Source organism: Trachemys scripta, chromosome 9 (assembly GCF_013100865.1).
Source record: "Trachemys scripta elegans isolate TJP31775 chromosome 9, CAS_Tse_1.0, whole genome shotgun sequence".
NCBI lineage: Eukaryota > Metazoa > Chordata > Testudines > Emydidae > Trachemys > Trachemys scripta.
Genome location: NC_048306.1, coordinates 77,867,435 through 77,880,877, shown reverse-complemented (window position 1 = coordinate 77,880,877; position 13,443 = coordinate 77,867,435). Strand labels below are relative to the sequence as shown.

Sequence of the window (13,443 nt, the reverse complement as noted above, 5' to 3'; positions counted from 1 at the left end):
TGCAGAGAGAGTACCCCGGAGTGGGGACACCCTAGCCCCTGTCCTGGGTGACCACCACAGGGTTGGGGGTCGAGCCCCCCAGGAATCCTGGGCCCAGCCTTGTCGGGGTTTATGAGGACTCTGCCAGACAGGAGAGTGGAAGGGAAGTCCTCAAGGGCAGGGAGGCCTCTGGGTAAAGGAAGTGGGAGCGAGGACTCGGATCCTTTCGCTAGCCCTCTTCACCGGGGTAGTGCAGAAGCCAGGAAAATTCCCCACAATAGCGGGACCATTCCCCCGCTTACACAGGTAAAACACAGAGCAGGAGCATACAATTCTCCCCCAAGGAGTTCAGTCACAAATTTAATTAACGCATTATTTTTTTAACAAGTGTCATCAGCATGGAAGCATGTCCTCTGGAATGGTGGCCAAAGGATGAAGGGCCATACGAATGATTAATATATTTGGCACGTAAATACCTTGCAATGCTGGCTACAAAAGTGCCATGTGAATCTCTGTTCTCACTTTCTGGTGACATTGTAAATAAGAAGAGGGCAGCATTATCTCCCGTAAATGTAAACAAACTTGTTTGTCTTAGCGACTGGCTGAACAAGAAGTAGGACTGAGTGGACTTGTAGGCTCTAAAGTTTTACATTGTTTTGTTTTTGAGTGCAGTTATGTAAAAAAAAATTCTACATTTGTAAGTTGCGCTTTCATGATAAAGAGATTGCACTGAGGTACTTGTATAAGGTGAATTGAAAAATACAATTTCTTTTGTCATTTTTACAGGGCAAATATTTATAATAAAAATAAAATAAAGTGAGCACTGTACACTTTGTATTCTGTGTTGTAACTGAAGTCAATATATTTGAAAATGTAGCAAAACATCCAAAATATTTAATAAATTTCAATTGGTATTCTATTGTTTAACAGTTGGATTAAAACTGCGATTAATCATGATTAATTTTTTTAATCGCGATTCATTTTTTTGTTAATTGTGTGAATTAACTGTGATTGATTGACAGCCCTAATATATACAGACATACTTATAGTCTTTCCCTTACCTTGTAGCTACAACAAAATAATCAAACAAACATACTAATGGGGAGAGTCAAACCTGGCCATCTTCAAGTCCGCCTATTGTTCATAAAAGCGATCACCACACCTCCTACAGCAAGGAGTCACTTACAATTAAAGGGGACAAATAAAGTGTCTTAATATGCAAAATCTTTTCTTTTTATAGGGCAGGGAACAGTCATAATAGCTGCTTTGCTTAGCAGGGAAACTGGCAGGTTCACAATTCTCTCGTCAGCATGGTCCAAATAAACACAGCTAGTTTTCCTTTGTAATGGTGGGTTCTCTTTTAGCAGGGTCTAAAAACAGTATAGTTCTGAGCCTCCTTTTTGGTAGAAAAATAAGCATAAAAAGCACCCTTCTGAGCAGGGTGGAATAAAAAAATCCAGATCTTCCTTTACAGAAGGAAAGGGGAGGGGGAAAGGAGAGACGAGTGACAACCCAAGAGTCTTATACTTTTGGCTCCAGAGAACAAGAGTCCTACATCCTCTGAATGAACTTCAGCACCAGAGCAAACAAGTCCACGTACCCACAACCTCATCCCTCTTTACAGATGATTCAGCACAAAGCTGCACCAAGACCCTTTTTCCTAGTAAGGAGCAGAGCAGGATCTCCTTTCATGCCATCTTACCCACTTTCCTTTCTCCCAGACAATATCCTCACTGCCCTACCACCTCTCTCAGGCCCTCTGGCCTCAATTCTGATCTAACCACCTAGTGAAGCCATCCTTCAATCACTCTGCCCTTACCATTTCCCTATGCTCCTCCCTCACTCCTCTATTCCCCCCCCCCCCGAAATACCACCTGTAGTAGGTTCGCGCCGGGGCTCTACCCTCCGGGACGGAGGGGCACCACACCGACTCACTACAGCACAGGCAGTCAAAGCTCAGGTCCCTTTACGCAGGGGCTGAGCGACCCACAGTTCAGGGAGCTCAGGCCCTCAGGCAGGGCTGAGCAAACAATCAGCTAGCTCAGGCCCTTTGGTGCAGGGGCTGAGCAATAATCAACAGTTTAAAGTAGGCCCAGGCCCTGGATCAGGACGGGGCACAAACAGTCACAGCTCAGGCCCTTTGATGCGGGAGCTGAGCAACAGTCAGTTAAGGGGCTCAGGCCCTCTGGTGCGGGGGCTGAGCAACAATACACTTGGGGGAGGCCCAGGTTCCTACCTGAGCGTTGGGTGAGGGGGAAGCCTGCCACCCGTGAGTGGGGGTGGCGGGGGGGGACGCAGGTCCACCCACTTCATTGCGTCCCAGCCCGGGGCCCTAGCAGCGGTTACTGCCGCTGCTGGTCAGTGGGGTGTCCTGACCGAAACACACTGACATCGGCTCACATGTCTCTGCAGCCTGACTGGGGTCGGCTACCCCAGGGCTACTTCTGTGTTCCCCCTCGGGGCCTACCTCGTTGGCGACGCCAGGTTCAGGCCAGTCCAACAGCATCGGTTCCTCTGGTGCAGGGCTTGGGGGCAGGTCCGGCAGCTCTCCACCAGGGTAGCTGGCCCGGGGCAGGCTTGGCCAGTCCTCCTCGGGGTAGCTGGCCTGGGGCAGGCTTGGCCAGTCCTCCTCGGGGTAGTGGGTCCGGGGCAGGCTTGGCCAGTCCTCCTCGGGGTACCTGGCGAGACCAGCGCGGTGGGGTGGCAGGTGGCTCGCGGCCTGCGGCTGTCTCCCAAGCGGGAGCTTGGCCCGGGACGTCTGCTCTCTCTGCCAGCCTGGGCTCCACTGAGCTCTGCAGGCGGGCTTTTATACTTCCGGGTCAGGGCCGTGACCTCGGAGGGGCGGGCGCCGGACCCGGTGGCTCCGCCCATGTTGGGGTTAGGGGAAGTTCGGCCCTATGCGGGACGGAGCGGCGCCACACCACCTCACTACACCACCCCATGTTACCAACCCACTGCCCACCTATACAACGCTTCCTGCTACCTTCCATGCACTTTTAGTAGCTAAGAAAAGCCACACAAACCCAGTTACATTGTAATTAGAGTATGCATCTCCTAACCAAGCATAGTATGTCAATTAAAAGAAAAAAACACTAAAAACTATGGAAGTCACAATTGTCAAAGTTAGACTCAGGACTCCTAGTTTGTCAGACCACTCTGTTTTATTAGCACAGCGCTCTGCTAATACATTCAGATAATGTGAGCCCCCATGCAAGATTCAAACAGTCTTATTTATACAGATAAAAGGGTGCGAACTAAACAAAGGGACAGAGAGAGCAAAATTGTAAAATTTGCATGGGGCACAATATGCATATCCTGCTTCCTTATTAACTTTTATCCATCTAAGGTTAATGCTTCACCAGTTGCCCTTAAGTGGGGCAATTCATTAAGCAGTTAATGTCTGCTTTCCTGCCACATGGATTGCAGCATTTCTCATTTCTACTTAAAGGTACATACAGCATTCTTTAATTCATTCTATTTCTTTAATATATTCATTTCACTTTCACACCTTCTAAATTTAACTATACAATCCTGACCAATTTAACTCCAGTATTCAGTGACACAAAACCATAGATTAGAAATATTGGTAAGGCCAACCCTCTGCCTAATTCCAGTCTTTCCCTCTTTGTTGCTTTCACACCGAAAGCCTAACACTAGACACCTTTACACAGTGAAGGGACAAATCAGTTCTAATAGCAATGCCCTGAATTAGTGTTGTGTTGGGAAGTGTGTTTTTTCTCTCCAAATCCAACAAAATATTTAAGGCTTAAAATTAACTGATGTTTGTTTTCCAGCATAAGCCACATTGTATATTTTCCAGACTCTCAAGAACCAAAAAGCAAAGACAATGCAGTCTTTTTCTATCTAGGTCAGAGTTGATCACGTGTGCAAAACCAGCTGTGCTTTAAGACATTAGCACCTTGTAAGTCAGTATGTACCCAAATCTCAGTCCCTGCGGGGGAACAACCACTCCTCTGTTTGTTATTTGATTTCTTCTAACAGACTGAATGAGGAGTGACCTTTTCTAAACATTTTCAATCAGAATAATGTCATTTTATCAGCAGTGCTTTGGTGCTTGTGTGGATGAAAACAATTAAAAATAATAAGTAACAATGGCCATAAAATTCAGCGTCTGACTGCTGATCTCCATGTTTGTGGTTAGTTGTGCACCTCCTCCCTTTTTCCTGAGCTAATATCCATAAAGATCTATATCTATAGCCTCACTCTGAAACCAGCTTTTTCTATTGCTGAAACTAGAGGAAAGGCCAATTTCTGTTGTATACCATTTTGAGCAAGGATAATAGAATGGGGATAAAATATGACCTATTCAGAGCATGCCTTAGTATTTTTAGATGTGCCTATGACAATATTCTACCCCAAAACCAAAGTATAGGCAACTCCACTGCACATGATTATATCACAATAAAAAGGTCAGCCTGAAGATGTAGGTGAGCGTTAGCAAGATAATTCCTTGGAAAAACACCCAAACTTAACTGTCTAATTTCCAATGACAGAGAGCAAGAGAGAATTCTTCAGTTCCATCCAGCCTTCTGCTGTTGGAGAAGAGGAATCCTGCTTCTTGTGCTTGCAGCTATGTCTGGTTGTCAACATTGTACAAAGCTTTGTAAGGAACATTTCTCCAAATACATGGAGGGTTCCAGCTCTGAACCTACTATAATTCATATGTAATTCCAGGCTCTCAGCACTTTTTTTTGTTGATAAAAAGAAATCTTTTCAACCACTTTCCTTTCAGAAGAGACAAGAGTCCTCAAGAGTCATGGTGGTTAAGAGGTGCACCCACAACTCCACTGAAATCAATGCTGGAGGTCCGTCATCTAATAGGATTTGGCCCAAACTAGTTATATTGATTATTTTTATATATGCAAAGTGAGCTTCTTTATCATCTCCTGTAAATGCAAAGTTTGAAAGACGTACAGTACATTGTGGTAGAATCAAAGGCAAGTTTAATTTTGATAACAATAATGATGAAAATTGAGGAAAAATATGATAATCATTGCACACACATTCTGTTTTTATACATAGCTGTAAAAATGTTGACTTCTTGAAGACTGTGTGTTTTTCTTAGGGAGAAAATACAGCATGTTACTAGCACATCAAAAAACAATAAATATTCAAATAGATGCCACATGTACAAATAAACAACAAACAAACACTCAGGGCTGTGACTTTTCATGATTCCAAAACCTTTAGGACACATTTTTAATGTACAAAACATTTATGTTTGTGTTAAAACATATTCATGCAATATAGACTGACTGAGATTTGTGTCTTGTTTGAGTCCATATGATGTCTAAGCCTAGATTTTAAAATGTGCTGTGTGCAAGTGTTATACTAATGGAATAAATACAGCTAACTTAAAATCATAAGGCTTACCATATAATGAGTAATAAGAGAAACACAAGCCACAAAATGGTGTTATTGCAAGGCTGTAATCTTCAGCGTTTTATTTTTTTTTTTGATCATACAGTATCCAATGCTGTTAAATTACACTTTGTTTTTTGCAGTAAACAAAAAAGTTGATGAATGTGATTAGACAAAGTCTAATAATGGCACCAAAACCTAATTACATATTTATAACAACTGTCATATTCACAGCCATTCAAATTCAGTTATGTTTTCAACTGCTTCCTTGCATTCTGCCGAGAAGAGAAACATACCCACACAAGTGCCAGCTACAAAGGCTTCTCAGGCTTACACAAAATTGTGTCCTTACCTCAGCCATGGAATTTGGTCCCTGCCCTGCCCTTCATCTCCACCTCCCCTGGTACTCCAGACTCGTTTCTCACTAATGACTATGGGAACTGACCACCACTGATGATATTAAATGGGCTAACACAAACATTCTATTGTTAAGTGATCCCACTGATATCCATTCAAGGGTGGGGGGAAGGACACTAAGATGGATCAGCACACATACAGGCTTATGAGGCATGGAGCATGGATTGTAATAGAGAAGTCCTGAAAGATAAAGACACTTTGGGAAGTATGATTTGCTGTGATAGGTTAGCAGCAGAACCCATAGTATAGAAAGAAAGGAGGTGGACAGAGTGGGTAGGGGTAATTAGGTGTAAAAGGATCTGGTGCAGGGGAACTTGTATTCTTGTGTAGAGAAATTCAAGGCTCGTAACTGATGGCAGTAAGGGCGATTGTACTTGGATTTTGTATCTCAGTGATGAAAGAGCACTTAGATTAGAGACAGCCTAAGTCACCTGCCAGAGTAGGCAAGAAGCCAACCTGAACCCAAACATTGTAGAAAAATGTACAGTTTCAGTATGGCAATTTCACATCCACAATTTTCACCAGGGATCCTTTTCTCTCCAAATACAGTGTTTCACCCAGACCCAGTGAATAAGAGCCAAATGCATTAAATATTCTTTTTCACTTTATAAGTTTATATTTAACCACTCAATATATTTATTTGCTGCTCTATGTCCTAGAGCTAAATCAGTTGGACTTGTAATAAACATTAGAGCCCCATGAATTGCATCCTCAATGTGGTCATGTATTACTTCAATTCCTACTTCCCTAAGTCGTGAGACATACATGATTCCATCATCCCTCAAGACATCATGTTGACACGTAAGGACATATGTCACAGGTAAGCCAAGTAACTTGGTATCATCAACCAAGAGTGGTGCAGCTCTTGGATCCAGAAATCCTGGATATTTTTTTCCAAGCCTGGAACTTCCATAAATGGGGCTGGCATAAACATGATCCTTTTTAAACTTTTCAGGCAGCAAATTGCTCCAGTTTACCAACCTAAACAAATGGCTTGATTCTGCAGGGACATGACTATTGGAAGCCATAGCTTCTTGAAGAGAGACATCAGTAGTAAAGTATTCACTCCAGAATCTGACCATCAATGACTTGGGCAGAATTGGCTTGTTCTCATTATCTTTATAGGAGGGCAAATCCAGATCAAGAGTCTGAAGAGCAGGGTAAAGTAAAGCTTGGATCTTAAGTTTAACTTTAACTTCAAGGTCATCTAGCAGCTGTAAAAAATTAAAATGTTTACACAATCAATTAAAGGTTTCAGTTCCCTGACAATGACTGAAGATCCTACAAGAAATTTTACAGTATAAGCAAAATAAAACAAAATAAAACAGATTAATAAAAATCATTAGTTCAGAGGAAGGTCACCCAAGACTACATTGTTGTATAAGCATATCTTGAATGATATTAACAGTTTTCCCATGTAAAGTTCTAATTAAAGAAATAGTTCCATATTATTTCTTGTGCTGAATAAAAATAATACATCTGAAAATGTTCTTCTTTAAAGGGCATTAATTAGAAGTCACGGGTGCATTTCTAACTAGTAAAAAATGCTATTTTGTAATATCCATGATTTATGAAGCACAGACTTTTGAGACTTCATTAATTATTTTGCACTACATAAGCTTTATTCACTCTGTCTTATTAAATCTGAGGAGAGATTTAGGGCTCTAATAATTGAGCTTTCATCCATCTTTAACACATGGAGAACAAAATGAGAGTATATGAAATTAATTCAACACCATGGTTGCTTAAATGTCATCCTAGCCTTCTCCTAGCTGTACTGACCACCATGAACTTGGAACATTTCCAAAGCAGCAACTTTACAAAATACAAATAATTTCTTCTCAGGGCAGTAACATCTTCACTTCAGTACAGAATACCTTAACTAAACAGAACAACCCGCTTACAAGGCTGTACTACACTGACCAGTTCCTAACATTTAAGCACCTTTTGCAGTAGCACTTTAATCAAAATGGACCAAATTCTGCAATTATTTTTAAAAAGTCCCCATTTCATGGGGTTTCACCTGAATAAGGGCTGCATGATTTGACACTAATTATTATATTATTAAGTAGAGCTTTTTTCTGCAGGGGTATGCAGATTTGGGAGGTCTCCCCGCACCAGCAGGTTGTGACACCAGCTGCAGCATTTATCAGTTAGTGCTACAGTGTTATTAAGGCTAGGTCTACACTACCCGCCTGAATCGGCGGGTAGAAATCGACCTCTCGGGGATCGATTTATCGCGTCCCGTCGGGATGCGACAATCGATCCCCGAATCAACGCTCTTACTCCACCAGCGGAGGTGGGAGTAAGCGCCGTCGACGGGAAGCCGCAGAGGTCGATTTTGCCGCCGTCCCTACAGCGCGGTAAGTCGGCTGCGATACGTCGAATTCAGCTACGCTATTCACGTAGCTGAATTTGCGTATCTTAAATCGACCCCCCCCTGTAGTGTAGATGTAGCCTCAGTGGCAGCATTAGTAAGAGCAACTAAAGTAAATCACGCTGAGGCAGTTTGTTCAATCTGAGATACAAAAACCACATTCACCAACCTGAGAACTGATGTTTTTTATCTACTCACTTATGTGTGATTCAGTTCTCACTGACACCAGCATAAATAGAAGTGAAAAATAACTGGGAGGCATATTTTTCTTTAATGAACTGAGATATTTAAGATATTTAAATTTAAGAGATATTTTGCTAAATCACCCTGGTAAGAAAAATGAGCAGAACAAATCTCTAGACCTGTAAAATATAAACAACATACCTGCTGTGCCACTGCTGCAGCTAAGTTACCTCCTGCACTATCTCCTGAAATACAGATCCGATTTGGGTCCACCCCATATTGCGCAAGAACACTGTTTTGTAGGAAGAACTTCACTACAGTGTACACATCTTCAAACTGAACTGGAAAATGATACGTCGGTGCTAATCTGTACCTTTGGGGGAAAAAACAAATGTGTTAGTTGGAGCTGCTAGGCAAAACAAACACATTTTAAAGATGCTAATTTTCATGAAAATTCACACATTAATCCAGTAGCAAAATTTTACCATTTCCACCTTTTTTTTTTCAACCTGACAGTAAAAAGGTTGAAATTTGTTTCTTGGGGTCATGTGTCAATTTTCATCAGAGTTAGTTGAAATGGCAATATTTTGCCAGTGGGCCTTTTCTCTCCTACTGAAGATATAAACAAATCATGGTCCTGGTAGTTATTGCCCTAACATATTCAAAATTAGCAGTGAACTTCCATTGTTCTGCAATTACCCTCTGACTACAATACATACATTGATTTGTTTCACTTCTATCATGCTCTCTCTGTTCCAGGGGTTGTGATAAGAAGTACTACTAAATGTGACTGGTTTGATGTTATTGTGATTAAAGAAATTCCCCTCGCATATTTTGAGAACATTCTAATGCTATGTAAATATATTCATTGCATTGTCACTGTTCTACAGATCTGTGTAATGACAATAATTGCATACCAGCATATATCACTGGTTACAATAATTGTGCTGCTAGAGAAAACATGGAGAAAAATCCCATCACCTCTGGGTGGTTACTGATTTAAACAAAGGTTTCAGAGTAACAGCCGTGTTAGTCTGTATCCGCAAAAAGAAGAACAGGAGTACTTGTGGCACCTTAGAGACTAACAAATTTATTAGAGCATAAGCTTTCGTGGACTACAGCCCACTTCTTCGGATGCATATAGAATGGAACATATATGGATTTCCATTCCATACGGCTAAATGCAGTGCCTTGCATAATGACAAGTTTCAAAGCAACAGCCGTGTTAGTCTGTATCCGCAAAAAGAAGAACAGGAGTACTTGTGGCACCTTAGAGACTAACAAATTTATTAGAGCATAAGCTTTCGTGGACTACAGCCCACTTCTTCAGATGCATATATGTATAAGTTACCTCCTGCACTATCTCCTGAAATACAGATCCGATTTGGGTCCACCCCATATATGCATCCGAAGAAGTGGGCTGTAGTCCACGAAAGCTTATGCTCTAATAAATTTGTTAGTCTCTAAGGTGCCACAAGTACTCCTGTTCTTCTTTTTGATTTAAACAAAGTTCATGAATGATGAAGCCACTACTGGGAGTTGAAGCACAACTCTGTCCCAAGCAGACAACTAGCCAAATGCATAAAATACTATGAAACACTCTACTCGTCCATCACTGAAGACACCAGAAGGACAGGCTAGGTCCTGGACAGGGATGCATTATGTTCAAGTGGTTGGATGGGGAGATTGTATTTATTTCCAGACTGGGGCCCAGAGGGCAAAAAAATAAATCAGTAAAAAAATTATTTCAGTCACTAAAGTTAGCAGATGGGGCTCTAAACATACACACAGGGAATAGATTTGTGGTATAAGAAGGCACCATTTTCCACAGTTACTGTTCAAAGTATTTTACATTTTTAAAGAAATTTTAGAAACTAGGAGGGGGGGGGGGGGAAAGATGAATGATGCTCGTGCCATGGTGAGTCCCTGAGACAGCCTATTGATAGGATGGCTCAGAAAAGCCCTGGTGGAATGGGCTGTGTACTGAGTCTTAGTCCAGATCTAAAAAGAGACAGACAGCACAAACAATTCTGTGAGTGCCTGCAGCATATGTACAGTGGAAACAGTAACGTAATCGCCTCAAGCTGCCTGGCTGTGGCCCTTGGGGTGACAGATCACTGGCGGATACATTACTTCCTATTGCTTCCTCTAATCCTGCTCACCTGCATGCAGAAGTGTGCAAAAAGCAAAGAGCCTCCTTGCATCCTTTCCCTGGAGTGCATCCAGGACACAGGGTAAAATGCTGTCCTATCAGAGCAGTACTGTTGCTCTCCCTACTCCTGCTCTCTTTCAAATTTAATGTCCCAGCCCTTCATTTCTTATCTGGCATATTTTAAAATAAAAATAGGGTATTTGCAGAGGAAAACTTAATCCCTTGATTGATGAACAGCCATATCACCATGGCTGACAGTTAGGGTTGGTGCCTGGGAAACCTTGATTCACAGTATAAGGCGATTAACATGAGTTCTACCAATCTAATGGAGTGCCTGTTAATTTAATGTTAGTTTTACAAGACAATGTAATTACTACAGTGGAGTCTAGTGTGCCAAGCCAATTTCCTATTGCAAAGAGGCAGGTACGGAAACAATGGCAATCCTAGAAGTAGTCTTCAATTGATTACATTATTGTGTTCTTAATACCCACTACTGCAGTTTTTTCTATAATTAGGCCACCCATGGTCATCAGTGGTTTGCTCAGCATTGCAAATGGCTCTTTGATAGTGACATTTGGATGGTGATCTGAAAGTAAAATCCATGTTTGACATTTAATAATGAACTTCCTATGGGCAATCCTTTTAAAAAAGATACACAGACCTTGGGTTCTGTGGACGCATTTGTATTGTATAGCTACATAACTATCTTGAGTAATTACACATGACAGCCTAAGTCCAAAGCAGATTGTGAAGAGTTACAAAGGGATCCCACAAAACTGGGTGAGTGGGACACAAAATGGCAGATGAAATTAAATGTTGATAAATGCAAAGTAATGCACATTGGAAAATATAATCCCCACTATACATATAATATGATGGAGTCTGAATTAGCTGTTACCACTCAGGAAAGATCTTGGAGTCATTGTGGAAAATTGTCTGAAAACATCTGCTCAATGTGCAGAGGCAGTCAAAAAAGTGAACAGAATGTTTGGAACCATTAGGACAGGGATCGATAATAAGACAGAAAATATCATAAGGCCATTATACAAAGCCACGATACACCCACGCATTGACTACTGCATGCAGTTCTGGTAACTCCAGCTCAACAAAGATATATTAGAATTGGAAAGAGTACAGAGAAGGGCAACAAAAATGATTAGGGGTATGGAACAGCTTCCATATGAGGAGTTTTAAAAGGCTGGGACTTTTCAGCTTGGAAAAAGAGGACTAAGTAGAGATATGACTGAGGTTTATAAAGTCATGAATGGTGTGGAGAAAGTGAAAGTGTTGTTTACCCCTTCACATCATACAAGAACCAGGAGTCACTCAATGAAATTAATAGGCAGCAGGTTTAAAACAAAAGGAAGTACTGCTTCACACAACCAACAGTCAACCTGTGGAACTCATTGCCAGGGGATGTTGTGAAGGCCAAAAGTATAATTGGGTTCAAAAAAGAATTAGATGAGTTCATGGAGGATAGGTCCATCAATGGCTATCAGCCAAAATGGTCAGAGATGGAACCCCAAGCTCTGGGTGTCCCTAAGCTTCTGACTGTCAGATGCTGGTGTACAGGGAGACTTTGGCAAACCAGTAAAGTGCTTGAAACCACTATGGCTTATTGTTAAAAAGCAACCTAGTCAGCAAGCTGTAAATTGGCCAGTCAGCAAACTCAGCTTGACCAAGGCAGGAGGGGAAGGGGTTTTGGGGTGCCACGAAAGGGGCAGCTTGATCCCGCATCCTTCCTGATAAGAATTATGTTGAAGTTGCTGATACATGCATTTTAAAAGAGCAGGAATGTCTATTGGGGTCTCAGAGCTGCAGACTCTGGAAAAACCCACACCTGGTTAATCAATAATCAGAAGGAGCCTCTTGCTTGAAACTGCTTACTTGACGAGGTTTCTTTAAGGGACATGTCATCGTATTACTAATGTATAAATAAGGGGGAAAAGCTTGAGATGGGGGGACTCTTCGGGACTGGCCTCTCCCTCTGGATGCATCTTGTGTTCCCCCAGCAGCAGATGGGCTGCCACTGTGCCACTCGAGAGCCACACTCAGCTTTGGTCATTATCAAGGGTTGGGGGTGTTTTACTAATCTTGTTGCGGACGTGTGTAAGTGCTTGAGTCTAAGTAAAGTTTAGCTTTAAGTGAAAGCACTCTTGTGTTGTCCTGTTTGTGCCAGCCATCTATCGGTCAGACAGCCATGTCTTCCCTGATTTATTTCCTGACACTTCCTCGCACAGAGTAAAAGTTACCAAGAGCTTTGGGTTGAAAGAACCCCGGGTAACACTGGGACTGGACAACAGGTATCACATGATAATGCTGTTCTGTTCATTCCCTCTGAAGCGTCTGGCACTGGCCACTGTCTGAAGACAGGATAATGAGCTAGATGGATTGTTGATCTAATATGTCCATTCTTATGCTTTACTTACACCATTAAATATAATGGATGTGCACTGCCAGAGAGCAGGGCTGGGGTACTGCCGGGGTCAGAGCTATTACAGAGGCACAGATACCACTGGCCACTTGCAGATTTCTAGAGATTCACATGAATACATGGGGGTTTAATCAAGTTTGGGGTGGCCACTGCAATCTTTTCTTGGGGAGGGAAATGCCATGTTCCACTCCCTTACACCAGTCTGGCGGGGAAAGACTCAGTAAAGAGATCATGGAAACTTCCTTCCTTTGCAACCCTTTCCATGGACTTTTCTGCAAGAAGGAGTGATCTGGTGTAGGCTTTTCTACTATGCCCAACACCCTAGTAATGGAGTGCCTGTGATAAATCTCTTGCTTCAAGGATGTAGAATTCAACTATAAAAATCTATTCCTGGTGTGAACTTGGTTAAAATGAAGAGTCATAATTTTCTAAATAAAATCAAACTGTATATTTCAAAGTTACAAAAATGTAAAACCTGAGATATGGAAAAAGGAGAAACAGAGCAGCTTCAAATGCCTT

General features: G+C 42.0%; 1 protein-coding gene across 4 annotated transcripts in view; it reads right to left on the bottom strand.

Moving 5' to 3' along the window:
* Positions 1-4,926: 4,926 nt before the first annotated feature.
* AADAC (arylacetamide deacetylase) overlaps positions 4,927-13,443 on the bottom strand; it is a 40,829-nt gene continuing 32,312 nt past the window's right edge. For all 4 annotated transcript variants that reach the window (XM_034781856.1, XM_034781858.1, XM_034781857.1 and 1 more), the window contains exons 4-5: positions 8,540-8,711; positions 4,927-6,992 (exon numbers count right to left, since the gene is read on the bottom strand). In XM_034781856.1, coding sequence (XP_034637747.1) covers positions 6,384-6,992; positions 8,540-8,711 — 781 coding nt within the window. In that variant the 3' untranslated portion in view covers positions 4,927-6,383. The remainder of the gene's footprint in view (positions 6,993-8,539; positions 8,712-13,443) is intronic.